Source organism: Equus caballus, chromosome 10 (genome assembly GCF_041296265.1).
Source record: "Equus caballus isolate H_3958 breed thoroughbred chromosome 10, TB-T2T, whole genome shotgun sequence".
NCBI lineage: Eukaryota > Metazoa > Chordata > Mammalia > Perissodactyla > Equidae > Equus > Equus caballus.
Window position 1 is genome coordinate 11,113,460 of NC_091693.1, and position 26,472 is coordinate 11,139,931.

A 26,472-nucleotide genomic window follows, 5' to 3' on the forward strand; every position below is an offset into this window, starting at 1 on the left:
GTGGGACTTGCCGTCCCAGAGGTGAGAGAATGCTTGGGGAAAGAACTGGATGCTCAGGAGAGTGAGTTCAGCAGGGATCTCTGAGGCTCACGGTTAGAGGTGAGACTGGAGTTCAGATCCTCCAGCGCTTTCTTATTCTCTTGGACACCTGAACTCCAAGCTCGGTGGTGTGGGTGTGGGCCTGGGGCCAAATCTAGCCCCCCTACTTCCTGGCTGTAATCCTGGACAAGTTCCTTAAAGCTACACTTCCATGTCCACGTAAACTGGGGTTATGATAGCTCCTCTTGAGGAGATGCAGAGTATCCATGTGAGTTAATGAAAATACACATGGTGAATGCTGTATAAATAACCGTTACTCTTATTATCCATATTTTACAGATGAGGCTCTGAGAGGAGAACTAGCTTAGCCTAGGCCACCGGGTCAGGAAGTGGCTTGTGAGGATAAATGTGATCTTGGTAGGGCATCGCTCCAGCCTCGGGCCCAACATGTAATCTTTCAGTACTTGAGAGCTGGGGCTGTTCCTGCCATCAAAGGGCTGCCTTTTTCTCCTGCCCCTCAGCACAGGAAATTCCAAGGTAGTTTTCCATACCGGCTCCTGTGGTTCTGTCCCTGGAGGGGACAGCAGAGGGGCCCAGGTACCCAAGCAGACTCAGGAGAAGATAGAATTGCATATGTCAACCTGCCTGTCTGGGCCTCTCTGATTGTTGAGGGGGTGGCTGTCACTTGGAGTGGCCTGGGCTGCTTTGGGCCTACTGGGCATTTCCTTGGGCAGGCAACCCTCACCCTGCCCTTGAAATGGTTCTGGCTGGGTAGCAGCCTCTAGGTGGTGTGGGCGAAATTTGGGACTGTTTTAGGGCGGGGACAAGAGGCAGAACACAGGTTTCCTTGTCCTGCTGGAGAGAGGTGGGGCAGGAGGAAATCGGAGACCCCATTTCCCCTTGGTTGCACTCTCACTCATAATCCACGATGGCTTGGTCTCCGGTATTCCTCGGTGTCATCATCTTGCTGTCTGCCTTCCCAGGGCCTAGTGTCGGAGGCCCCATGCCCAAACTGGCTGATCGGAAGCTGTGTGCTGATGAGGAATGCAGCCGTAAGAGTTGGGGGGTGGCGGGTGTGGGGGCTTGGCTTGCTATCTTGTGAGGAGGGTCTTGTCATTCCCTTCTATTCCTTCCCCAGACCCCATCTCCATGGCTGTGGCCCTTCAGGACTACATGGCCCCCGACTGCCGTTTCCTGACCATACACAGGGGCCAAGTCGTGTATGTCTACTCCAAGCTGAAGGGCCGAGGGCGGCTCTTCTGGGGAGGCAGCGTGAGTCTTGGGAGAACAGAAGAGGAAAGGGTGTGGGGCTAGGGTGGGAGTGCACCCTCATTTTGCTCTTGAAGGGGAAATTCGAGGGGGTGAACTGAAATAGTTTTGGGGGGCTACTGTGATCTACTTTACTTTTACTTTGGGGTACCTGCTGTGGGGCCAAGTTCTGTTCCAGACACTGCAGATAGAACAGCAAATGATCCCTTTTATTCTAATGGAAGGAGACAAGTCCTCAAAAATATCAGCAGATACGCGCTGCTCTGAGAATTAATACAGAGTGACCAGATGACTACTTTACATCCGGCGGTCAGGGAGGGTTTTTAAGCTGAGACCCGAGTCTCCATCATAAAGATGGAGCCAGCCATGTGGAGATCAGGGAGAAGAGAGAGTGCAAAGGTCTTCAGCAGGAACGAGCTTGCCATCTTCCCAGACCCTGCCTTGTAACCCCTCTTCTCCAGGTTCAGGGAGATTACTATGGAGACCTGGCTGCTCGCCTGGGCTATTTCCCCAGTAGCATTGTACGCGAGGAGTCCACTCTGAAACCTGGCAAAATCGAAGTGAAGACAGATGTGAGTGTTTCGGTGGCCTGCAGGGATCTGGAGGGAGGATCCTTGGGTTGTGATGATGGGCAAAGATGCCCCTCCCCTTGGCTCCCGGCAGCCTAGTTCTGCGTGCTGGGACAAATTCCCTGCCTCAGTTTTCTCATTTGTAAAATGGGGAGTGATTTCTAAGTCCCGGTGAAGTTGAGAGGTGCAAAGATTAGAGGGCCCTGGGCTAATTTGCATAGCACTTGTGCAGCCAAACCGGCGCCTGCCGCCACAGGCTTTGCTAAAACCACTAGATCCTTTGTGGTGTGATCGCTGGGTTTCTCCCCACGGTTTCCCCTTTCTCTTTCAGAAATGGGATTTCTACTGCCAGTGAGCTCAGCCTACCGCCGTCCTTGCTGTTTTTTTCTCCCCGGCTTTATGCAAATACATCAGCCAAGTGCAAACTGCGGGTCTCTGTGGTCTTTGTGGTGGGGCTCTATAAAGGAAATGTTTCCCCCGCGTTCCTGCATTTAGCCAATCAACTCACTGACTGTGGTGACGTCAGTGGTTGCTGGGCAGAGTTTCACAGACTCAAAGCTCTTTGCTGCACTGGGTACTGGAGGTGGGCTCCTAAGCTTAAGTATCACATACAAGCAAATAAGAAAACAGCCCAATTGGGGGATGGTAGTGTCCTCTCGGCCAATGAGAGGGAGCTGAAAGATTGGGAATGAGCCAATCAGACCATGAGCAAGACACAAATCGCAGAGCAGAGGTTTTCTTGGCAGATTATCTGCAAAGGGAGGCGGAGGTTAACTTGCGTGTATCCCCCCCCAATTTTCATTCTTCTTGCCTTTGAGGTCAGAAACCGCGTTCGCCAGCTCAAAATCCTCTCCTCTTCCAGGCTCTGTCAATCCTGCCCGTGGCCTCTTCTTTGCATCCGTATCCCCGCCCCAGTCTGCTCCTACCCAATCCGGAGTCGGACTCCTGACCAAATCCGTTTCTCTGCTCGGCGGAGCATCCTCTGCACCGCCCCTTCCCACTTCCTCCGCCAATCACTCGCTTTGGTCCCGCCCCTCTCGGCTCGTCCCCTCTCACACCGCCAATCCGCGCCTTTCGTCCCGCCCCCCGGACGCCGAGTCCCCCAATCCCTGCCCTGGAGGAGCGTGGCCCAGTATCCCGCAACCCTAGCGGGTCGCGCCGGAGGGGGGTGGAGGCGGAAGTGGCGGCGCCGGGCCCCGGGAGTAGGAAGGAGCCCGGGCTGCAGCCGGAGTGGAGCGGCTGCCAGCCGAGGAGCAGGCGCGGCCGCGGCGCCATATTGTGGCCCCCAGCGGCCGCGACCGAGTCATGGCCGAGACCTACGGTGAGGGTGATGGACCGAAGCTGGGGTCTGGGGTCCGAGCTGGGGGAGGATGCGGCCTGTGGGCAGTGGGGCGGGGCTTTACATATCCGGGGGCGGGGTCTGGTATTGTGGGGCAGGGCCTAGTGGATGCTGGGAGGGGTTTAGTGGGTCTAAGGCTGAGTTTCATCGATTTGGGCGGAGCCTGAGGGTCTGGTGTGTGGTTTAAATAGATCTGGGGCGGGATTTGTGGGAGCCAGTCACGATGGATCAGAGATAGACCTTGAGGGAAAGGGTGGGCCTTAGTGTGTCGGGCGGAGCCTGAGAGGATGGGGCGGGGCTGACTGTGTGAATGGCAGGGGTCGAGCTTGATGGTTTAGGGGGAAGCGTGAAGGGATGCTCTGGACCCTGGACTGCTCTGGTTTGAGAGGTCTGGAGTGGGGTTGGGGATAAGTTGGCCTTGAAGTAGGGGCTGGGACTAGTGGCAAGGGGTGGGGCTTAAGCTTGAGAATATGGTCAGGGCCTTGGGCAGAGGGAGGGGGGAGGGACTGAGAATTGGGAAATCAGGATGGATGGATACGAGGTGCGACGACAGGGTGCAGTGGAAAGAGCACTGGTTCAGGAGTCAGAGAGTCCTATTAGGACTGGTTTAGGAGTCTCTATTCATTCAACAAATAGAGAAAAGCAGAGGGAGCAAATGGGAACCAGCTTGTCATTTTCAGGGAATCAACTGAAGGACAGAGGCTGGAGTGGAGTGACTGAGGCAGAGAGTAATAGGAGGTGAAGTCGTGAGGGGCAAGGACAAGATTGTAGACCTTGATAAAATGGCTTTCAAGAGACGATTGCCAAATAATTAGCTAAGGTTTTGGACTCTGGAGCCATTTGACCTGGGTTCCAATCCCAGCTCTGCCTAGTTGGGGGACCTTGGGCAAGTCAGTTAACCTTTCTGGCCTCAGTTTCCTCATCTGGAAAATGGGGATAATTATTAGTATACCCCGCTCATAGAGTTTTCCTGAGGATTAAGTGAGCTGTTGGTGTAAGTAAAGCACTTTATAACTGTGCCTGGTACATGGTAAGCACTATATAAGAACGATCTGTTACTGTTGTTTATCCATTGCTCGGTTTCTGCCTGTGTCTATTTCTCTCCCTGTAACTGTGATGGTCTCTTGGTTTCTGTCTTTTCCCCTGTCTCTCTCTCTCCCCGAATGGGTTTCCCTGATTTTGGCTCCATCTGCCCAGACTTCCTCTTCAAATTCCTGGTGATTGGCAGTGCAGGAACTGGCAAATCATGTCTCCTTCATCAGTTCATTGAGAATAAGTGTGAGTTTCTGGGGGTGGTCCTGGGAGCATTGAACCGTGGGCATGGGCATGGCGTGGGCACTATGGGGTGGACAGGGGCAGGGCTGGCCATAGGTCCAACTCCAGTGCTGGCTGCCTGCTTCTTGCCTTGGTGTATGCCCTTTGCTAGGTCCTCCTTGAGCCTCAGTAACCCCAGCAATGAGAATGGGTTTGTACAGGCTGAGGCGGCCTTGGAGGACAGGGAATCCTCGGAGCTCCTGCATTGCCTCTTCTCTCCCTCCCACTCCCAGTCAAACAGGACTCCAACCACACGATCGGCGTGGAGTTTGGATCCCGGGTGGTCAACGTGGGTGGGAAGACTGTGAAGCTGCAGATTTGGGACACAGCTGGCCAGGAGCGATTTCGGTAGGTGGGCTGGGCTCCCAAGGACAGAAAGAGGGAGAGGAAGGGGGAGGAGAGAGGAGAGAAAATGAGAGAGAGAGAGGTGTGCAGAGTCACTTGGAGACGATAGGAGCAGGGAGACACAGAGAGGGCAGGCAAGGCAGAGGGAGAGAGACTCTGATTAGCAGGTACATAGAGCCAGAGAGAGACGGATTCCTGGAGAGAGGACGACAGAGACAGTGAGAGGAAAAGAGATTGAGAAAGAAATGAAGAGAGAGGCAGGGAGGGACCGACAGGCCCTGGAGAGACTATGATAGATAGACCCATGTGGCTGGAGGGATGGAGACTTGTGCCCAGGGAGAGATGGGGCCTGCCTGGAGAGAAAGAGATGTTTAGGGGTGGGTGCGAGGGGTCGAAGTTGAGAGAGAATGACTAAAACAGAAAGGGAAGCTTGCAAGAGAGATACACACACTCAGAGAGGGAGAGAGAAAGAGAGACAGAGACTGAGAAGAAGAGAAAGATAAGGGAGATTAGGAGACAGAAGAGAACCAGAGGCAGAGACAGAGAGAGATGGAGAAGGGGGACAGGTGGAACCAGAGAGATGGAGAAATGGATGTGTTCTGGGGAAAAAGAGAGAAATACATAGGGCTTAGCACAGTATGTCTTCAGGACATGTCTGCAGAAAAATAAGACACATAGAAACAGAGACTGAGAAGGAGAGAAAAACAGGGAATCCAGTCCACAGAGAAGTGTGCTCCCTGGGCAGCCCTTAGTAGCTGCTAAGTTAATACTCATGTGTGAATTCCCTGGATGAGGTGCATGGAGCCCAGAGACAGACAGAGACAGGTGTGTGGCATGGGCTGGGTTTACAGGAAGTGCTCATTACATGCTTGTGGAATGATTGCACGAGTTCCAGAGGGACCCAGACGGTGATACAGGGAGATACAGACAGTCGGCCACACTGGGAAAGGGGCCTCCCTGAGACACAGCCGGAAAGGGACAAGTGAATGTTGTTGCATAGCACTTGGCCAGGACTGGGCAAAGGGGAGATGACAGAAAATGATGAATGAATGAATGAATGAAAGCAAGGGTGAGGATGAGAGAGCCAGAATCAGAGAGAGGCAGAGCCAGAGAAATAGAGAATTAAAGACATACACACATAAGAGAGACAGACAGAAAGACAGAGACCAATGAAGAGCCACAGAAAGATGGGGACACAGAGAGAGTCAAAGATGGGGGAGACTCAGACAGGCAGCTAGAGAGAGAGACATTGAGGGACTGCCTCAGAGACAGAGAAACTGTAGTGAGACCAGACCATGGCCAGGTTTTGGGGGATGGGCCAGCAGTGAAGGGGGGCCTCCGAACCACCAGTCTCTCTCCGCAGAGGGGGGCAGTCTCGGGGCAGACCCCAGCCTCAGGGGTGACTGGGTCCCCCTGGCCCCACAGGTCGGTGACGCGGAGTTACTACCGAGGGGCGGCTGGAGCCCTGCTGGTGTACGACATCACCAGGTGGGTGCTCGGAGCGGGCCGGGCGGGGCCGGGGCTGCCCCTCTCCTGCCCGGCCTCCCTCCTCTCTCCTTCCTCCACAGCCGGGAGACTTACAACTCGCTGGCTGCCTGGCTGACGGACGCCCGCACGCTGGCCAGCCCCAACATCGTGGTCATCCTCTGTGGCAACAAGAAGGACCTGGACCCGGAGCGTGAGGTCACCTTCCTGGAGGCCTCCCGCTTTGCCCAGGAGAACGGTGAGGGCCGAGCCATGGGCCGGCAGGGGCAGGGGGCTCATTGGAGGAGGGGACAGTTCTCTGGGCCTCCTGTGTCTCTGGCTGTGCCCAGCAGGGGAATGTGGAGATTTAGAGGTCTGGGTTCAAATTTGAGTGCTGCCACATGCGAGCTGTGTGACCACTGTGATCGTCAGTTTCCTCATTTGGAAAGTGGGTATCACAGTGTTTCCGCCTCCCATTATCCATGATGGTTAAAGGGAGATGGTACATGGAAAGCCCTCAGCACCTCCTGCGCTGGGTGGGTGCTTGATTAACATTGGCTGCTAAGGAGGTTTCCATCAGGATGGGGAGGCAGTGAGGGGGCTACTGGTATAAGGTGGAGACCGCAAACTCCCATGGCCCTAGGGGATATCTCATTCGAAAATATCACATTGGCCAAGCAGCTGCTGGCTTTAGCGTCTGCCCATGTTCCTCCAGTTTGTAATCTCCAAACTGGAGAGGAGGTTTTGCCGTTAGAGAGATGTGGGTTTGAATCCTGGCTCTTAACTTACTGTGTGGCCCTGTCACAGGGCGCCTAGGCCTGTTCTAGATGGTGCTGGGGACACAGTGACAAGGACAGTCTGGGCCCAGCTCTCATAGGCTCACAGTCTAGTGGGTGGGGGAGGGGGCCAGGCCCATTTGCAGATAGTGACTGCCCAGAGGGGTCAGAGCTGGGATGGGGGAGGCACAGGGGCTGTGGGAGCCCAAAGGAGGCACCTGACCCATCCTGGGAGGTCAAGGAGAACTTTCTGGAGGAGGAGATGTGTGGCTGAGCTCTGAAGGAAGAGCTGGGTGGGTACCTGGGGAGGGCGGCATTCATGGCAGGGTAACAGCACAGACAAGGAGTGAGGGCAAAGGAGGAGCGTTTGAGGAACAGACTGAGGGGCAGCAGGTCAGAGTGGGATTGGGGGATGGGGATGCCCGAGGCCCTGACCTTCCGGAGCGTCTGCCCCCAGAGCTGATGTTCCTGGAAACCAGCGCTCTCACCGGTGAGAACGTGGAGGAGGCTTTCCTGAAGTGTGCTCGCACCATCCTGAACAAGATCGACTCAGGTGAGGCCCCCGACTGACTGACCAGCAAGAGTCGGAGAGGAAGGTGGGGCGCCGAGGTCTCCTCCGAGGGACCAGTCCTGACCTCTGCCCTCTTCCCTAGGCGAGCTCGACCCCGAGAGGATGGGCTCAGGCATTCAGTACGGGGACGCCTCCCTTCGCCAGCTGCGGCAGCCTCGGAGCGCCCAGGCCGTGGCCCCTCAGCCCTGTGGCTGCTGAGACCTGCGGAGCCAGGTGGGATACTGGGGACTCAGGGACCGCAGGGGTGGTCTCCTGGCAAGGGGGTGTATGCGGCAGAGACAGAGACACGGGACAGGAGAGATGACGAGAAACAATGAGAGAAAGACGCAAGACCACTTGAGTTAAAGGAGCTATCTTCCTGGCCACAGGGAACTCACCGGTCCTTCTCATCCCACTGCCGGCTCTCTGCCCTGGATCTCTGACCCTCCCATGCATAATTCACCAGATGTTTATTGAGTGCCCACTGAGGGCCAGGTCCTGTTCATGCACTGGGAACACAGACAAAAATCCCTGCCCGGGTGGAGCCCACGTGTTCTTGGGAGGAGACAAACAGTAAACAAGATACATGAGTAAATGGCATAGTAGTTAGAAAGATAAGAATATAGAGAAAAATAAAGCCAGGCAAAGAGAGGAGAGGGGGCGGAGTGGAATGTTAGACATGATGATGAGGAAAGGACTCACAGGGAAGGTGACATTTGAGCAAAGACCTGAAGGAGGTGAGGGAGGGGGTCATGTGGGTCCCTAGGGGAAGGTGCTCTAGGCAGAGAGAACAGCTGGTGCAAAGGCCCTGAGGTAGGGTTGTGCCTGGCCTGGGTGAGGAAGTCCAGGGAGGCCAGCATGGCTGGAGTGCAGTGTGTGTGGTGTGTATGTATTGAGGGGGGAGTTGAGCAGGAGATGAGGCCTTGGGTTGGGGGAAGCAGATCAGTTAGGGCCTTGTGGACCATGCGGAGGCCTCTGGCTTATACCCTGGGTGGGACGGGAGCCACAGGAGCGCTCTAAGCAGAGGAGGGACAGGATCTGACTCAGGGTCCCTCTGACTGCATATAGAGGAGAGACTGTGGGGGGCAGGAGACCAGCGAAGAGGCTACTGCAAAGTCAAGATGAGAGACGATGGTGGACAGGACCAGGCCGGGGGCAGAGGAGGGACTGAGAAGTGGATAGGTTTGTATCCTTCTGGCCTCTGTCTCCAGTCCTGTCCCCTCTTGATGTAGCCACCAGGTCTTCCTAAAGCACAGATCTCATCCTGTCCTCCCCGTTTGGACCATCCATGGTTCCCGGGGCCCAGGGGACACAGCTAAGGCTCCTGAGCCTGGTGTTTGACCCCCTGCAGGGACTGGCCACTGCCGAACTCCCCTGCCCCAACTCCCACCTCTCCCCACCTCTCCGGGGGTGTGTATATCTTCCCAATTCTCCCCTCTGTGCTTCCTGCCCACCCTCCTCCCAGCCATCGGCTGCTCCAGGGTGGCGGTGGGGAAAGTGGTTAGCCTTTGGACATACTCCGAAGGCAGAGCCACCGTGGTTTCCTGATGGAATGGATCTGGAATTTGAGAGAGAGGAGTCAAGGGTGAGTGCTTCAGCAGCGCTCTCTCTTCCCTCCAGGCCTTTGTGTCCGCTGGGCCTCGGCCTGGCGCACCCCTCCGCCTGCCTCCTTTCTCCCGCCAACTGCCACTCATCATCTGCTCTCTGCTCAAATGACTCTTCCTGCAGCAGGAAACCTTTAAGGGCTTCCCAGCTGGGGTTACTCCCTCTTGCTGGGTGGTCCCCCAAGTGCCCTTTCCTTTTTGAAAGCATCCAGCTCTGTACACTTGATCATTGTTATCTGTATGGCGTTTGTCTTCCCCATCTGAGAAGGGAAGGGGGTGCTAGACCAGGCTCCAGAGCCAGGCCGCCTGCGTTACACTCCGGCTCTCTCACCTGGTGCCAGAGTGACTCTGGGCAAATTACTTAACCTCTCTGGGCCTTGGTTTCCTCATCTGTCAAATGGGGCTAATAATAGTTCGTCCCTCAGGTGGGTGTTCAGAAGATTAAGTTAGTTCACATAAAGTGCTTAGAACAGAGCCAGACACTTAGTAAAGACTTGGTAGATGGAGGGCTACTTGTTATTTTTCTTCTCACTCCCCATTGGAAAGCCTCTGGGCTGTGCAGAAGTGGGTGGGTGTGTACTGTTCACGTCAGGGCTTAGTATATCTGTTTCAGAATTGGCCTCAGTGAATCCAATGTCCTAAGACAGTGCTCTTTCAAACTTTGTTGACTGCGATCTGCAGGAGGAAATATATTTTCTCTGTTGACCTAACATAGTTACACACAAATAGAAAACTGAAACACATGTTTCCTAGCACCAATCTGTTTTTTTAAAAAAATGGATGTGTAATTCACATAACATAAATTTAGGCCTTTTAAAGCGTGCCGTTCACTTGTGCAACAACTTGTGCAACCACTGCCTCTGTCTAGTTCCACAACATTTTCATCACCCTGAAAGGAAACCCCTCACCCACTCAGCAGTCTCTCCCCATCCCACCCAGGCTCTGGGCACCCACCAATTTGCTTTCTGTCTCTATGGACCAGTATATTCTTATTACATATGATGCGCTCTGATATTTTCTATTCTATTTTATTCCATTTCAATAAAAAAATCGGTCCAGGCCCACCAAACTGATTTCCCAGCCCATTCATGTGCTGCACATTGGAATCACCCGGAGAGCCTTAATGGCTGCTGTAGCCCGGGCCTCACCCCAGAGATTCTGAAGTGGTTTCGGGATTTCTAGAAGCTCGCAGGTAACGCTATCTGCAGCCAAATCAAGAACCGCTAACTAAATGAGTCTCCGCATTTTGGAAAACACTGGAACGGGATGTAGAGCCAGGGTGGTCCTGGAACATAGAAGGACGTAGAGATAGAAAATGTAGACATTGAGATGCCCTTCTACAGACTCAAGGAGACAGCTCTCTGAGGCAGAGAAACAGGAGATGCAAGAACCCTCAGAGTTGTTAGTGCCCTGGAGTTGATTCCGACTCCTGGCGAGCCTGTGTCCAGCAGAGTGGAACCCTGCCTGGTCTTTTTGCGCCATCCTCTCACCTTCTGGTGCTCTATCAGACAATGCTCCGCTGCTGTTCGTAGGGTTTTCATGGCCAGTTTTTCCAGAGGGTGGCCATGTCCTTTTTCCTAGTCTGTCTTAGTCTGGAAGATCCGCTGAAACCTGTCCACCATAGGGGACCCTGCTGGTATTGGAAATACTGGTGACATGCATCCCAGCAGCTTGCAGCTGCCACAGTGTAACAACCTGACAGACTGGGGAACCTGGGTGACCTGGGCCGCAGCAGCAGTGAAAACACTCAATCTTAACCAGGGCTGGCACACTCCGAGAGAGAGCCCGAATTACCTGCAGACGAGAAACAAAGTCAGACAGACAGACCATGTAGAAACTTTGGGAGAAAGAGATAGGTATGGACAGACAGACACAGATAGGAGGGCAGGAAGATACCCAGAAACGAGACAGAGACACCAGCTGGACAGAGCCAGGATCCCTCAAGTTCACCACACACTTTTCTTTCAGCTCACCTGTTCTCCAGGACCAGCCCTGCCCTTCCGGCTGGGGCCCAGTCCCAGGCCCCAGGAGGCCAAGCCCCTCACCTGTCCTGGCCCCGGAGAAGCTGCCCCGCCACCTGTCCCCCTTCCCTGGCCTGGTGGGGCCTGGCTGAGGGGCAAGACTGAGCCACGGGGGAAGGGGGAATCCGTACCTGCTGCTGCTTCATCTGTCTTGGCTAACCCCTGTTCCCCCTGAAACCCCAGCCATACTCGAAGAGTTCCCAAAGCCTGAGACCAGGGCCATTTGGCCCCAGCTCCCTGCCTGGTCCTGCCATTGCGAGTACGTGTTATTTATTACCTGGAGGCCTGTCCCGTCCCCACCCCGCCCCCATAAAGCATTGTTTACACCTGTGTCTTGGCCTCCATCATTTTGGGGTGGTGGGGAGGGAGGAGAGACAGAAGAGGTCCCTGATGGAAGACTCATGTGTCAGGGTGTTTGGGGTCCATGTTTTTGGGTTGGTAGTAGTGTGGGGGTACACCATGACTCCATGACTCAGGTGTCTGTTGTGGAGGGAATCGGCACTGTGTGCACATTTTGTGGCAATGCATGCTGGAGGCCCACATATGTAACACTGATGTCCTTATGTTTGTGATGTGTGTGAAGAGATCTGTAGGAATGTGCTGCTTGTGTGTGTGACATTGTTGCTTGTGACTACTCTGTGTCCTTGGTGATTGTATCCTCGAGGCTGGTGGTGTTGGGACCCCAAGGCCAGGAAATGAGAATTCTGGCCTGTTAGTGAGCTGCGGCTGGTGCCTGGTGGGCGACACCCACGCACGGCACATTCCTGAAAATTCCTGAAAGTCTGAGGCGGTGTCAGACAATTGCGTACGTGACTGTGAAACGTATGCCCCTGAGGTCTGCATGCGTTTTGGTGTGAATTTGGCTCCTTTGATATACTTGTGTGAACCCTGTGTCTGCCCGAGAGCGCTACGTGGGGCTTTATGCAACCCTGACTCAGGTGCATAGTCGAGACTGGTGTGTTACCACCTTGTGTCCAGGTGAACCGCTGAGACCTGCACGTGCTCTGCCAGGGACAGGTGCAGCCCCCTCAGGACATTCCCAATTGCTCGGCCACCCTCAAGTCGGCCTTAACCCACCTCCTCGGCAGGCCTGAGCCCCTGCTCAGCACGGGCGATGGCGGAGGGGGCGGGGCATGTAAATAACCTAATCTGCATAGTCCCCCCAGGCCTGTGCCCAAAATGTTAGTAAAGACTAGAGGCTGCCGTGCAAATGTAGCTTTCCTAGGTTGCTTTATTCCGACCCCCACAATTGTCCCGAGGGGGCAGGGCGGAGCGGGTCACGGTAGGTTTGCACATCGCTTCTAGTCCGTTCTCCCTTCCTCAAGGACGTTCTGCACTTTCTTTCCTCCGTTATAAAAAATCCTTACGTAAATTACTTATTGACGTGCGAATTTACATAAATTTCCCAACTAACTGCGCAGACATTTCTCAAAGCCTCATCCCTATTCTTCGGCTGTAAGAGGGCGGAGCTGTCCGTACAATTGACATCGATGATGTGCACGGCACTCCCGGAGCCGGCTACTTATTATTCCGCAGCGGTCTGGGCTCTGAGCGGGTGGGCCTGCCCTTCTAAATAGCCTTATTTGCATACCCCTCCGGCGTGTTTGGCATAATAGGCGCAGAAGCTCCCCCTCCCCAATCCAGCCCTTCCTAACCGCCGTCCTCCTCTCGCGCGGAGCGGGCGGAGCGAAGAATGCAAATGAACCTCGCATCGGCGCCCGACCCACTTCCCCTTTCTCGAGGGGGGCGTTCTGAACTTCCTCGCCCCGCCCCGCGCCGCTCGCGCCTGCGCACGGATGTCCCTCCGCCCGGGTGCGGTCACGTGCCCACCGGGCGAGGCGGGGGCGGAGCGTCGCGGGCGGTGGGGGCGGGGTATGGCGCGCTGTGCGGCGCTGGGCGGCTGGCACAAACGGCGGCGCCGGGGCCGGAGGAAAAGGCTCGGTGAGGGGAGCGCGGGGAGGGAAGGGAGCGAGGAGCAGACGCCGTTCGAGCCGGGGTGCCGGCGCGACGCCGGCGGGGCTTGGGGGCGCGCGCCGGCACGCCGTGGCGGCGCGTGGCGGCCCCGGGGAGGGGGGGGTGGGGCGTGGGGGAGGGAGCGCGCGCCGGCACGTCGAGTGCGGGCCGTTTGGGGGCTGGGGGTGGGAGCTGGGAGCGCGCGCCGGCTGGGGGAGGGGAGCAGGCGCGGGGTCCGGGCGGTCCCGAGGCCCTGCCTCCGTCGCCTGCTGCGCCCCGAGGGGGCCTCAGGCCCGGCACTGCAGGGAGTTGGGAGGGGGGCTCCTTTTTCTTCCGTCTTCTCCCCGAAGTGCGTGAACCCTCCCCCGCCCTTCCCTCTGTCGCTGTGAACCCTCCTCCCGCGGCTCCTTCCGTCTGTCTGTCTGTCTTAGGACCTCCCTTCCGTCTGGATGTGTGTCAGCCCCCAGCAGGCTTCCTCCCGTTGCGCTCAGGTCGACCCCTCCACCGTGTTGTGTCCGGCTGTCTCAGGCCCTCCCTCCCAGCTTCTCTCCGGTCTGTTTTTCTGTCTCTGGGCTCCCGGTTCTCTTTGTCTCTGGTCTCCCCAGCTTCCTCCGTCTGTGGACCTCCCACATTCCTCCTCTGTGTCTCTGGAACCCCCAGGCAGATCCCCCCCTGTCTATTTGTTTCCAGCTCTCCTGCTCCCTACTCTTCCTGCATTTCTTTTCCACTACGGGCCCCCTCTCCGTTTTCTGTTTTCTGTCTTCTGTCTGTCTGAGGATGCTCTCTCCCACAGCCCCCGATGCAGTCCTTTGGCTTTGGGTCATCTACCCAGCCTCACTCCTCCAGCTGCCCCCCTCTCTGCCTCTTGTCAGTGACTTCCCCCCCAAATTCCTACAGTCTTCTCCCCCACTTGATTTAGGTTCTGGGGATCTCTGTAGCCAAGTCAGTCTTCCTTTCTACTGCCCCTAAATCCCTCACTCCTTCCCCAAGTAGGCCTGCCTCTAACTCGTCTCACATCTCTTTTTCTCTCTCTCCATCCAGCCACCCTGACGGGTCCCTTCCCAAGCCCCTAGGGACAGCAGAGGACTTGGGGACCAGCGAGCACCCCCAGGGCACGAGAAGAGCCTCTGCTGCCTGCCCTGTCTCACTCTGCCCCACGCCAGGCCCAGTCGCCCCTGCCCCCGGCTGCATCAAGTGGAGGAGGAGGAGGCGGAGGAGGGTGGCACCATGGGCCCGGGCCGTGCCCTCCATGCCCGGGGGATGAAGACGCTGCTGCCATGGACAGCCCGTGCCAGCCGCAGCCCCTGAATCAAGCTCTCCCTCAGTTGCTGGATTCTGTGTCAGAGCCCTTGGAGCCTGGCCGGGCCAGGATGGGGGTGGAAAGTTACCTGCCCTGTTCCTTGCTACCCTCCTACCACTGTCCAGGAGTGCCTGGTGAGGCCTCGGCGGGGAGTGGGACCCCCAGAGCCACAGCCTCTTCCACCACAGCCAGCCCCCTGCGGGAGGGCTTTGGCGGGCAGGATGGCGGCGAACTGCGGCCGCTGCAGAGTGAGGGCGCTGCAGCGCTGGTCACCAAGGGGTGCCAGAGACTGGCGGCCCAGGGCGCCCGGCCTGAGGCTCCCAAACGGAAATGGGCAGAGGATGGTGGGGATGCCCCCGCACCCAGCAAGCGGCCCTGGGCAAAGCAGGAGAACCAGGAGGCGGAGGGGGAGGGGCAGGGTGGCGTGGGCTGCAGCAGTGGCAATGGCGAGGCCAGCGCCGGGCCGAGGGAGGAGGTGCTGCCCGCTGCCCCTGAGCGCTTGGCCCTGGACTATATTGTGCCCTGCATGCGGTACTATGGCATCTGCGTCAAGGACAGCTTCCTGGGGGCGGCGCTGGGTGGCCGCGTGCTGGCCGAGGTGGAGGCCCTGAAGCGGGGCGGGCGCCTGCGTGACGGGCAGCTAGTGAGCCAGCGGGCTATCCCGCCACGCAGCATCCGCGGGGACCAGATCGCCTGGGTGGAGGGCCACGAGCCGGGCTGCCGCAGCATCGGCGCCCTCATGGCCCACGTGGACGCCGTCATCCGGCACTGCGCCGGGCGGCTGGGCGGCTACGTCATCAACGGGCGCACCAAGGTGAGGCTGCGGGGCCTTGGGTGGAGGGGCTGCCCGCACTCATTTGTTGGTTGCCTAGTTCTCTGAGCATCATTGGGCTTGGAGGCGGGCTTCTGGGGTCACGAATGGTTTAGGCAGCTCCAATGGAGGAGTGTTGGGGTTCGCTTTGGGCTCTCGCTCCCCTTGGGGACTGGGGGGGGGGGGGTCTGTGTGCTTTCTCCCTGTGGCCCTGAGTTTGTGCACCTGTAAACCAGGGGTTTGGCGTGTAGGAACAGTGGTTCTTGACTTTGCCAGGGTTCATCTTGAAGAACCTGAGAAAAGGTGCCGACATTCATAGCCCCACAACTGTGTGAGCCCTGCTGGGTTCACAGCTCCCTGATGGCAGTTCATGGGCCCCAGACCTAGAATGGTCCTTGTAGACAGGCCCACGTTTCTGCTCTGGTCATCTGCACCTATCTGTCCCTGTCTTGATCCTTCGTTGTTCACCTGTCCCTTCATCTGTCCCTTTGTGCTGGCCTGTCCGTCTAGTCCATCCTGTCTGCCATCTGTCTCTGGTCTGTCCATTCTGTCTTCCAGGCAGGAGAACCAGGAGACGGTTGGGGGAGGGTGGTAGTGGTGAGGCCAGTGCCAGGCTGAGGGAGGAGGCGCTGCCTGCCGTGCCTGGTGCTGGACTGTATTGTGCCATACTCTGCCACTTGCATCAAGGACAGCTTTCTAGGGGTTGCACTGGGCGACTGTGTACCTGTCCAGGTGAAGGTCCTGTCTCCGTCTTCCCCCTCCCTGTCCTAGTCTCTGTCCTCCATCCTTTCTGTCCTGTCTGCCCATCACTTCATTCCTGTCCAGAGCTGGTCTGTTTCCTTGATCCTGTGCCTTCGTGTCTCTTCTTGGTCCCTTATTTTTACTTTATAGTAGTAGTAATTAATCTTTTTTTGGAATCTGGGTCTTTTTGAGAATCTGCCAAAACCCACAGATCCTCTCTTAAGCAAACCTCATTTGATTAGAGTTTATGTGCACTTGTCAGGGCCTCCTGGGCCTCCAGCTGCCCATTCAAGAACCTGGGGTCAGGAACCCTGCACAAGACAATAGTCCACAGGGCCTTTCCCGCCTGCTGACATGATAATTCTCTTCGTTGACGGGTGTGAGGGTCCTGGCCTTGAGTCCAAGCCTTGGTGTCATTGGGACAAGGCCATACAGGTGTGCCCACTGCACGCCAGTGATGCCTGGCTGATGGCACAGGCTGCCATCTGCCCTGTGGGCATGAGGTTGTGCTTCTGATGTCCCCTCCCTCCTCCCTCAGATTCCATTTCAGGTTTTGTCTCTGTGCAGCTTCCCTTTCGGGCTGGAGCTGGCTAGGGACCAGGGCTCCCCCCAGCTGAGGCCAGGGTCCTCCCCACCTCAGCTAGAACTTGGCCTACTTCCCTCTCGCTCGCAGCACTTGATAGCTGGGGAGCTGGAGGTGGCCCTTCCCTGGGCTCGGCTCCTGCACAGGCGGGAGAAATCAGTGGGAGTTTCCTTGGCCACAGGTGCTGAGCACCTTCACCCTAGGGTCACCTGTCCTCACAGGAGGGAGGTTGGGGGGAGACTACAAGAGCTGAGTGGCCCAGGGCAGGCCATGTCTCTGAGGCTCAGGGTGCTCATCCACAGGACAGGGAAACCAGGTTAAGTCCCTAGCTAGGCTGTGGCCGTATTAGGAGGGGAGGGGAGGAAGGGGAGAGTAGAAGGAGCAGATCTCTTCCCCTTTGGTGCCTTCGATGTGCTTGGAATGGGGCCCTGGCTAGGATAGGGGGAGTATTGGGACCTTTTTAGCCCTGGGTGACTCTTATTGCCCTGCGAGGTGAGAACAAGCCAGGCTGGACTGAGAAGGGCGGGGAGGAGCCAACCCAGTCCCTGGAGTTCCTCACAGACCCTCCACTGCCCTGCTGAGACAGCAGCTCCAGGCTTCCCCACCTTCACAGAGTGCCGTCTGGGCTCCCTCCCCAGGCTCTGAAGTAAGACTGGGGGCCGTTGAGGTGGGTGGCCACAGTGGTGGTGGGGCACAGATCCCCAGTGTGGCTAGGGTCGGCCCCAGCCTGAATGGAGCTCCTGTGTTGTCCTGTCTTCCCTCCTTTCCCTAGTCCCTCTGCTCAGTTGACGTGCAGCTGGGAAAGAGTTGACTCCCACTGGTGTCAAGGACTACCATAGGGGACCCCAGGGAGGGTCTCGCTGGCTTGGTTTGCCCTTTTAAGAGGAGTGTGGAGGTGGAGCTTGCTGTCATTGGCTCAGTCTCCTGACTTGGGGCTGTGTGTGTGATGGGGCTCTTGGCACCTTGTCACCGAATAGCCTTTAACTCTTTAGTCTCCTGGGTCTGATCCCAGCTGCCCCTTCCCTGAGATGGCGGGATGAAGAGCAAGTTTCCATGTCACTCTGCTTGTTGTCCCTTTCCCATGTTGGGGCAGGAAGTAGATGCCTCTCTGGGGCCAGAGGATGCTCCCCGCCTCAGGGTGTGTGTATGTAGGAGGAAGGATGGGGCCTTAAAGGGCTTGTTTCTGTGCCCAGCTTTCATGCATGAGTCCCATTCCATGGGTGTCCCTCCCTGTGTGGTGGGAGACCCTGTGTGAGGGTGCACAGGGCAGGATGGAACAGAGGCCCTGAGACCCAGAGGAGTGCTTGCAGTCAGCAGCTGCCACCTGGGCACCAAGGTGACAGGCCTGGCCCCAGGGGATTGCATGGGACCGCCTGTAGGGCCAATACTAGGTAAACAAGTCCCTGTGCTCATTTCACATTGAGGAGGTGGAGTAGAAAATCAGTCCAAGTGCCTTCAGCCAGAGTACTCAAGGTGCCCCTTGACCTGAGACCTGAATAACCAGGAGGACCAGGGGAAGAGTTCCAGGCAGGTGCAGAAGCTTGGGGATGGCCTTGGCCTGGTCAGAGAGCAGTCAGGAGGCCCTCAAGGCTGGAGCAGAGTGATGGGGATAGTAGATGAGGTTGGTGGCTTTGGAGGCTGTGGTTGGGAATTTGTATTTTCTTGGGATGCAGTGGGGAACTTGAGGAATTGGAGCAATGGAGAGCTGGGGCAAAGGGTCTCTGGCTGCTGTGTGGGGATAGATTTTGGGGGAAGAGGTTGCAGCGCTGGACCCTTTCCCCACCCCGTCCTTGTGCAGAACTAGCAGAATCTCTGCTTGGATTCCAACTGGGGAGGGCTTGCCCGTCCCTAACCAAGGCCTCACTGATTCCAGACCCCCACCCTGGCCCACAGCCACGGTCTTTCCTCCTGTTGAGGTGCTTACTCAGAGGCTGACCCATCCTTAGGGAGTGAGCAGTGCAGAGAAGGTTCTTCGGGACTGGGAGGGTGGGGGCCAGGGTCTTGCCCTGGTGCTGCCAGAGAGGAGTGTGGCTCTCCACTGCTGGGTGGCGTTACCTGGTGGCAGCCCTCCTGGCCTCCTTTCCCAGGGTAGGTTCCGTGGAGGGTCGAGTGCACATGTTTAATGCAGAGTGGTGTGCTGTCCACGCTGGGGTGAGCCCTGGGAATACCGTGTTGGGAGGAGGCCGAGGGGCCGAGTCAGCTGGCCTCCGCAGAGTGCCAGGCAAGCCTATTTGGGAGCAGATGCTGATCATTTTGATTGGGAATATTTATCTCAGGGCTGTCTTGCCAGGCTGCGGGCCACAGGTGTAGCTGAGCATTAGAGGGGAGCAGCAGCCAGCAGAGCCTGGACTGGCATCAGTGTGGGTCAAGGGGTCAAGACAGATGGTCCCCAGCTGGGGAGGAGCGGGAGGGTCTTCATGCGGGTGCTTCCCTCTTTGTCTCATCCAGTCCTCCCAGTGGCTTTGGGCCCAGGGTAGGACAGGGCCTTTTTTTTAAAATGTTATTTCAGCCTGTGCTTGGCTCTCCATCATGTGGCAGGCACCATGCTGGGTGCCTTTCCAGAAATTTTTATCTTGCTCAGTTCCCACAACTGTGAAGTACCTGTCGGCTCCATTTCATGGGTGAGGAACTGAGACAGGGGAGTGAAGTCGCCTGCCTGACATCACAGCTCATGTGGCAGGACTGAGACTTGACCCCGGGAGTTAGGTCTGTAGGAACGCCTGGGCCCTTTCCCTCACACCACATCCACCTTTCCCTCGGCTCCCTGATGCGAAACGGACCTGGAGTCACTGGGCCCAGGCCTCAGTGTGGGCAGGGCTGGCAGGGCCAGGGCCAGGGCCGCCATCAGGGAGAGGAGGCGAGAACCCCGTGACCATATCTGTAACCACAGGAGCCAGGACCTGGAATGAGTACTGTGAGACCTGTGGGTTATGTTGTCAGAGGGGCTAATGCTACAGCTGTCCACAGAGCAGGTGTTTTTAGCCCCATTTTACAGAGGAGGCAGTTGAGGTCCGTGCCGCTGATGGGACTGTCCAGGGCTAGAGTTGGGATTAGATCTCAGATTAACCACACTCTAGGTTTTGGTACCTGTTCACTTGCTTAGGAGGCAGAATTTATTTAGTGGGGATTCTTGGTAGTTAAGGGCAGTGGTTCTCAGCACTGCTGCATGTTAGAATGACCTGGGGAACCTGGAAAAATTTCAGGCTCCACCCTAGACCAACCGCCAAGGTGGTCCTGGGCATCAGTGTCCCAGGGCATTCCACTCTGCAGCCAAGGGCGGAACCCGCAGTGCAGGCTGTGAGGGCACATCCCTGCGCCCCAGAAGACGTTTAAATTGGCTTCATTCTACTGAAATGTCTGAGGTGGGGTCAGGTTGTCTTTAGAAAAGCAAACCCTCAAAAACTGAGGTCCATCTGGGTGCCAGGCCCTGGGCATGTGTGTTGGTGGGGGAGTGGGCTATTGAGGTCCAGGAGCTGAGGTTTCTGGTGGATGGGGGCTTGGCTGAAAAAGGAGAAGGTCTGGGGTTGGAGCCCTTGGAGCCCAGGGCACTTGAGTCAGGAGAGATGAGGGGCAGGGGTGGGTGAGAAAGCAGGTAACGTCCTTGGCTACCCCAGTCGACCCACCTCCATCCCTCTCTGCCAGGCCATGGTGGCGTGTTACCCAGGCAATGGGCTGGGGTACGTGAGGCACGTTGACAATCCCCACGGCGATGGGCGCTGCATCACCTGTATCTATTACCTGAATCAGAACTGGGACATCAAGGTAGGGGGTGGGGGTGGGCGTGGGGAGGCTTGTATCCACTTCATTTTCCACTCCCAGCTCAGCATTTAGGGTTCTCCCCTTCCTCCTCTCAACCCACAGCGGGGCGGTGCCGTCCACGGCATTCTCTTTCTGAGAAATGGCACCTCCTCTCCAGCAGACTGTGGTGACAGCTTCAGGGAATGGTGCTGTCTACCCAGTGCTCCCCCTTCCCCCTCCTCCCTGCCCCCCTCCATTTTCTGTCTTCTTGAGTAGCTTCCTGCCTGTCTCCATGGTGATGTGGACTCTGGGCTGTCATTCATCCTAAGAGCCTGAGTGGTGGGAGGGTGTGATGTGTGCGGGTCCTGTGTCTCCTGCTGGGCTCCCTGGGGGTAGGCGATGCAGGGTGGAGGCTCCAGAGAGCCCAGCCAGCCTCCTAGGAGTCTCACCCTCTGGCCTGCCCTCAGGTGCATGGCGGCTTGCTACAGATCTTCCCTGAGGGCCGGCCCGTGGTAGCCAACATCGAGCCCCTCTTTGACCGCCTGCTCATTTTCTGGTCTGACCGGCGGAACCCCCATGAGGTGAAACCAGCCTATGCCACCAGGTACGATCTATACTTCTGGGGTTGTGCCCAGGTGCCCTCCCTTCCCCCCGTGCCAAGAAAGTCTTGTTAGACCCCGGGAGTGACTAGGGAGTGACGAAGTGCTGAGAGGGAGCCTAGGTAGGAACAGAACCAGGCTCAGAAGGGTTGATGGACTCTAGCGTCACTGTGGATACAGTGCCTGGAATGAAGAAGAGTGGTCTGTAACCGCCCTGCGGATGCTCTGGTCCCCAGGTACGCCATCACTGTCTGGTATTTTGATGCCAAGGAGAGAGCAGCAGCCAAAGACAAGTATCTGCTAGGTACGTGCTTCCCAAACAGCGTCCTGCTCCCTCACGTCCTTCCTAGTCCATGTACCTCACTAGGCCTCAAGCCACCTCATCCACCTCGTCAGTCTCTTATTAAATCGTCCACTTGTTTTTCCTCATCTCTGCCCACCTTCCCCAGACAGCCCACTCTCCTGCACCTCCAGCAGGAGCGCCCTCTCTTCTGGTCCTCTCCCCCATCTTCCCAGGTTTTCCTTGGCCTCTTTGTCCCTTCCCTGATGACTCACTCTCTCTGGTCCCCCTCTCTTCCCCAGCATCAGGACAGAAAGGTGTCCAAGTCCCTGTGTCACAGCCGACTACACCCACCTAGTGGCCAGCTCCAGAGCTGCATGGACAGACAGCTTGCCCTGACTTCGGGAGAGCGCAGGCCCTGTGCTGCCGGGCCAGCAGCCCGCCAGTCTCGGTGCCTGCTCCTTCCCCGCCTCCGCTGCTGCTTCCGACTTTGCCTCTGTCCTGCCTGGTGTGGAGGGTTCCGTCTGTCACTGAGGACCAAGGAGGAGGAGAGACCCCTGCTGCCCCATGATGGGGCCTGGGGTTGACCTGGGCAGGGGCCAGTGTTGGGGGCTCCCACTCCTGGAGCTGGGGCCTGTGTCCCAGGGGTGGGGAGCTAGAAGGAGGCATTGCCACCTCCCACCAGGTGTAGGATTTGGGGTTGGGTTGAGTCATGGCCTCTTGCTGGCCAAGGTTTGTGGGGGGAGTATCCCGAAGCCCCCCACTCCTCCAGCCTGGAATGTGAAGTGACTCCCCAACCCCTTTGGCCATGGCACCATTTGGACTAGGCTGCTGCTGCTTGGGCAGGATAAGAGGTGCCGGGAGGAGCATGGGTGTGAAAGTCCTGTCAGCCAAGAAATAAATAAAAGTTTACCTCAGAGCTGCACACCCCTGCCTCCCACTCCCACTCTCGGTGAGGAGACCCCTTCGCCTGCCATTCGGGGCCTTTATTGACCATGGCGGGTAAGGAGGTCTGAGAGCCAGTGTGCAGAGGGTGGCCAGGCTTGACCTCAGAGGGTCACCAGGCGGAGCTGGAAGGCTGGGGGCATGTTGCCCAGGCTGGTGCACTGTGGGGTGAGGTCGAGGTTGGTGGGGCTCCCCACAGGGAGCAGGCAGAACCGCTGCAGGATGGCAGTGAAGAAGAGGAAGATCTCTGATCGGGCCAGGCCTGCGCCCAGGCACATCCGCTTTCCTGGGGACACAGGGATGTGGAGTGAGAACCCCATGTGCCCCAGGGCCTGTCCAGGCTGCTCCCCTCCCTGCCTGGCCCGGACCTAGGGCAAAGGGCGTGAAGGCATCATTGCTCTGGAACTCGCCCTCATTGTTCAAGAAGTTCCTGGGGTTGAAGGAGTCTGGGTCCTTGAATTGGGTGGGGTCCCGGTGCGCGGACACCAGCAGAGGAATCACGAAGGTGCCCTGGAGGGATACACAAGAGTTCCTCAGGGACTTGGCAGGCCACTATCCTTCATCCATCCAAGACCCCATTTAAAAGCCAGTGCCGCCCTTCTTGCTCCCAGGGCTAGTCAGTCAGCGCTGTGTGCACGCCCAAGCCTGCAGATGTCGGCTAATAGGTAGGCCGCTCCCTCCCGGCGCCAACACACAGAATCCCCAGGCTTGGTGGGTACCTTGGGCAGGAAGTGGCCATGCAGGTGGGTGTCGGGGGTGAGGGCACGCGGCAGCCCCAGCGGCACCACACTGATGAAGCGCTGGATCTCGTGCAGCACAGCGTTGGTGTAGGGCAGGCGCCCACGGTCTTCCAGGCTTGGGGCGCGCATCCGACCCACCACGGCGTCTAGCTCAGCCTGTACCTTGGCTGGGGCCGGCTCAGGCTGTGAGCTGCATCCGCCGTGGACCCCAGCCAGCCCCAACCCTAGCCCCCTCATCCCTGGCCCTCCAGCTCGCAGACCTGCCACCTCTGGGTACTTGAGCAGAATGAGGAGCCCATAGCGCAGGGTGTTGCTCGTGGTCTCGGTGCCACCGAAGAAAAGGTTGTGCGTCGTCATCACCAACGTCTCCTCCTGGAAATGTCTCTCTGAGTCCTTCTGTTCCTGTGGGCAGAGGAGACGGGCGCTGCCGCGTGCCAGGCGCCTGCTGGTGGGAGGCATAGATGGAGTTTAGGGCAGCGGGGGCGTGCACCTGATCCATCTGATCCAGAAAGCAATCAATGAAATCGCGGGGCTCCCCCGGCTGCCGCGTCTGCCGGTGCCGCTGGATTTGCTCGGAGATGAAGACCCGAAGCTCCGCGAAGTTTCGGAAGATTCGGTGGTGCGGGCCCGGGAGCCAGTGCAGGATGGAGGGGAAAATGTTGTACATCTCGGGGGACGGGATCTCAATAGGACCTTGAACAAGACCACTAGTTTCCATACGGTGAGACTGGACCAGGACTGCGATGTTATCAGTTCCAGAGCTCTAACATTCCAAGATTCTAAGATCGCCCCATTCTAATGATCCAGTGTAGGTGGGTCTGTGTACTCGGGGTTTGGCATAGGATGGGCACACGACGGAGGGGTCGGGCGGTCCTCTCACCTCGCCCCATCTGGAACTCATGATACGGAAGTTCTCACTGAAGAGGTCCAGGAGCTTCAGGAACTCCGGGTCCTGATAGCCATAGCGGCTCCCGAAGACCACGAAACAGATAACATTAGATACAGCATTATCTAGTAGCCGCCGGGGGTCGAACGGGGCTCCTGGGAGTTAGAATAGATGAGGTCATAACGCTTGGCCCAGCCCCTCGCTAGCTCTTGAGCTTACTGGCTTCCTTCCACCCAAGCGACTTCCCACGTCCCCTTCTCATCCGTTGATCACACCCACACCAGGCCCCTCTCCTTTCCCGCCAGGCCGCATCAGCGAGGGCTTGAAATTCGCCAAGCAGACAAGCCGTTTCCTCCAGGACGCGCTCCTCGACAGTCCGCGTACCCAACCCGAACTCCTTAAGCGCTCCAACTGCAAAATTGCGCAGCGTCCGCCAGCGCTGTCCATTAGAAAACAAGATGCCTGGGGATGGGGCAGAGAAGGGGGCGGCCCGGGGAGTTGGCCACGCCCATCCCGGAAGCGTTCCGTCCGGGAGCCCACTTCCTCGCAACCCTTCGCTCTGCTTCTTTTCCAGACCTCTTGGTTGCCACCCCAGCCTTCTCGGCCCTGCCCATACATTGGCCCCACCTCCGCTGGTCCGCATCCCTGACCAGCGCTTGCTCTCTTTGGCTTTCACTCTCAGGCTCTTTTCTATTGGCTGCACGAGGAACCAGCCCCCCCGATTCGAGCCCTGCGCTTTAGCTCCGCCTCGCCCTCTCCTCGCAGTTTGCGCTCATTAGCCGGGATTCTCTACCGGGCCCCGCCCTTTAGTCGCCCAAAGTGGCGGGTCCTGGAGCCTCACCGTTCCCGCGTGTGAAGCGTTCGAAGACTGTCATGGCCCCGCGGCCGGAGAAGGTATCCGCCTGCAGCACCAAAGCGTCCCGCAGCGCTGCGTAGCCGCACAGTATCACCGCAGGGCGCGGGCCCAGCCGCACCGTGAACACCGGGCCCCAGCGGCCAGAGAGCTACACGGAGCCGGTGCTCAGCGGGTCCCGGTCGGGGCTGCTGACCCCCTTCTCCGCCGAGACCCCAGAGCCCCGCCCCAGAGATCCCTCCTCCTTCATACAGACCCAGGAGTCCCCGTCTCAGCCCCTCATTCCATGCCTAGGAGTTCAGATCCCCAGCTCCTGCCTCCCTCAGACCCAGGAGTCCGGGCCTCCAGCTCCCTCTTCCCTCAGGATCTGGAAATCCAGGTCCCCAGCCCCCAGCAGTCTCAGAACTAGGGGTCTGGGCCCTCAGTACTCTCCACTCCCGCGTGGAACCAGGAGAACAGACCCCTCCGCTGTCCTTCCCCCTGGACCTGACTGCCGGTTGCAGGCTCCTCCTCCCTCAGGACCCGGGGGCGGGGGTTGGGGGGCAGCGCGACTCCACCGACTCCACCGTGAACCAGCAGCTCCGGCCCCTCTTCCTTTGAGATCTGACTTCCCACCCCAGCCTTCTCTTCCCTCCCAACCAGATGTCCAGCAAATCTCCTTTCCCGGAACGCAGGACTGTAGGCTCCTCAACCTTCCTCAGGACTCACGGGGTCCGAGCCCTCAGCTCTGTCTCCTTTCAGAGAACCAGGAGTTCCAGCCTCCAGCCCCACCTCCCACGAATCCAGAATTCTGTCCCCCCACCCACTGTTGGGGCTACCTCCATGAGTGCGTGGTCCAGGCGGCCGGACCCCAGCTGCAGTAAGTTTCCCAGCAGCGGGAGCGGCGTGGGCCCGGGCGGTAGGGCCCCCTGCATCGGAGTGGCGCGCCCACCCCAACTCGGCCTGGCTAGCGCCAGGAGCAGGAACAGCAACAGCAGCGTTGCGATGCCGGCGATCAACATGCCTTCGATCCTCTACACCTGCGCCCCTTTGCCTCTATTTGATTCCCTTGGGGTCTTGGGTGGAGCAGGGGCGGACATGGGAAGTGGGAGGGGTGGGCGTCCTCGACTGCTCCTTCCCTGGATTCCCCAACCCAACGCCTCCACCCTGTCCCCAGCCCTAATCCTCCTGGGCCTGGCTCCGCATGGCTTTTTTTGTGCCTGCCTCAGCTTGTCCTATTTGGCACCTTTCACGCACCAGCATTTCTGTGTCAATACACCTAGCCAACAGGTGTACCGTCCTGAGCCCCTGGCACCTTTGGGTCCACCTTACCTGGCCTGGAGGTGTGCATTCCTGAGTCTCCTGGCCACCTCCGGGCCCATGACCCCTGAACGCTGTCCCTGTGACTCCTAAATACACTTCTGACTCCTAAACTCACTTCTAAAACACCCCTGGTGATGTGCCCATTAGCCTGTACTCCTGTGCCCTGTGCCTGTGATCCCTAGGGACGCGCACCTGAACCCTTCCTTGTCACTTCCATGCCCACTGCTCTTGGAGCCCTGTGTGCTGTACCTGTGTCCCAGAGGCTCACTAGAGTCCCCCAGCCTCCTGGTGCCCATCAGCCTGGCATTTCAGTGCCTATCCTTATGACTCCTGGATGCCTTCCCACGTGTTGACCCCCTTGTATCTCCATACTTGTGCCCTGCCCTGAACTCTTGCCATCTCTATTCCCAATGCTCTGCCTCCTAGATGCCCCAAAATGTCCTATGCCCAT

General features: G+C 57.9%; 4 protein-coding genes across 20 annotated transcripts; 3 read left to right on the plus strand and 1 right to left on the minus strand.

Annotated features, from left to right (window-relative positions):
* The first annotated feature begins 967 nt into the window (after positions 1 to 967).
* Positions 968 to 2,232, plus strand: MIA (MIA SH3 domain containing). The gene is given in 4 exon segments (NM_001122656.1): positions 968 to 1,091; positions 1,178 to 1,311; positions 1,770 to 1,880; positions 2,209 to 2,232. Coding segments are annotated over 4 exon segments (393 nt in total).
* A 334-nt stretch (positions 2,233 to 2,566) lies between these two features.
* On the plus strand, positions 2,567 to 11,620 carry RAB4B (RAB4B, member RAS oncogene family). Of its 8 annotated transcripts, none has more exons than XR_002810694.2 (9): positions 3,002 to 3,198; positions 4,414 to 4,494; positions 4,764 to 4,878; positions 6,301 to 6,363; positions 6,444 to 6,598; positions 7,573 to 7,668; positions 7,769 to 7,899; positions 8,734 to 8,847; positions 11,238 to 11,620. XR_002810694.2 is itself a non-coding variant. In XM_001499411.7 (8 exons), exons 1-7 carry the CDS (start codon positions 3,183 to 3,185, stop codon positions 7,882 to 7,884), a joined length of 642 nt encoding a protein of 213 aa, XP_001499461.2. In that variant the 5' UTR covers positions 2,966 to 3,182; the 3' UTR covers positions 7,885 to 7,899; positions 11,238 to 11,620. The 8 variants fall into 8 exon arrangements, 4 of the variants coding, with proteins under 4 accessions (XP_070080576.1, XP_001499461.2, XP_070080578.1 ...); XR_011422385.1 differs by lacking the exon at positions 3,002 to 3,198 and adding an exon at positions 3,504 to 3,604; XR_011422384.1 differs by lacking the exon at positions 4,414 to 4,494 and having other exon boundaries at positions 2,567 to 3,198; positions 6,239 to 6,363.
* A 1,476-nt stretch (positions 11,621 to 13,096) lies between these two features.
* On the plus strand, positions 13,097 to 22,220 carry EGLN2 (egl-9 family hypoxia inducible factor 2). 4 transcript variants are annotated; one of them, XM_023649776.2, is made up of 6 exons: positions 13,097 to 13,231; positions 14,285 to 15,357; positions 20,321 to 20,440; positions 20,884 to 21,020; positions 21,252 to 21,319; positions 21,598 to 22,220. In XM_023649776.2, exons 2-6 carry the CDS (start codon positions 14,521 to 14,523, stop codon positions 21,651 to 21,653), a joined length of 1,218 nt encoding a protein of 405 aa, XP_023505544.1. In that variant the 5' UTR covers positions 13,097 to 13,231; positions 14,285 to 14,520; the 3' UTR covers positions 21,654 to 22,220. The 4 variants fall into 4 exon arrangements, with proteins under 4 accessions (XP_023505544.1, XP_023505545.1, XP_070080579.1 ...); XM_023649777.2 differs by lacking the exon at positions 13,097 to 13,231 and adding an exon at positions 13,431 to 13,592; XM_070224478.1 differs by lacking the exon at positions 13,097 to 13,231 and adding an exon at positions 13,644 to 13,795.
* Positions 22,205 to 26,201, minus strand: LOC100068295 (cytochrome P450 2F2-like). 7 transcript variants are annotated; one of them, XM_070224486.1, is made up of 6 exons: positions 23,861 to 26,201; positions 23,471 to 23,673; positions 23,241 to 23,382; positions 22,960 to 23,147; positions 22,609 to 22,750; positions 22,261 to 22,526 (listed from the first exon to the last, which is right to left on the minus strand). In XM_070224486.1, exons 1-6 carry the CDS (start codon positions 23,868 to 23,870, stop codon positions 22,345 to 22,347), a joined length of 867 nt encoding a protein of 288 aa, XP_070080587.1. In that variant the 5' UTR covers positions 23,871 to 26,201; the 3' UTR covers positions 22,261 to 22,344. The 7 variants fall into 7 exon arrangements, with proteins under 7 accessions (XP_070080582.1, XP_070080583.1, XP_070080581.1 ...); XM_070224485.1 differs by having other exon boundaries at positions 22,960 to 23,382; positions 23,861 to 23,996; XM_023651252.2 differs by lacking the exon at positions 23,861 to 26,201 and having other exon boundaries at positions 23,471 to 23,841.
* Between the last annotated feature and the right edge of the window lie 271 nt (positions 26,202 to 26,472).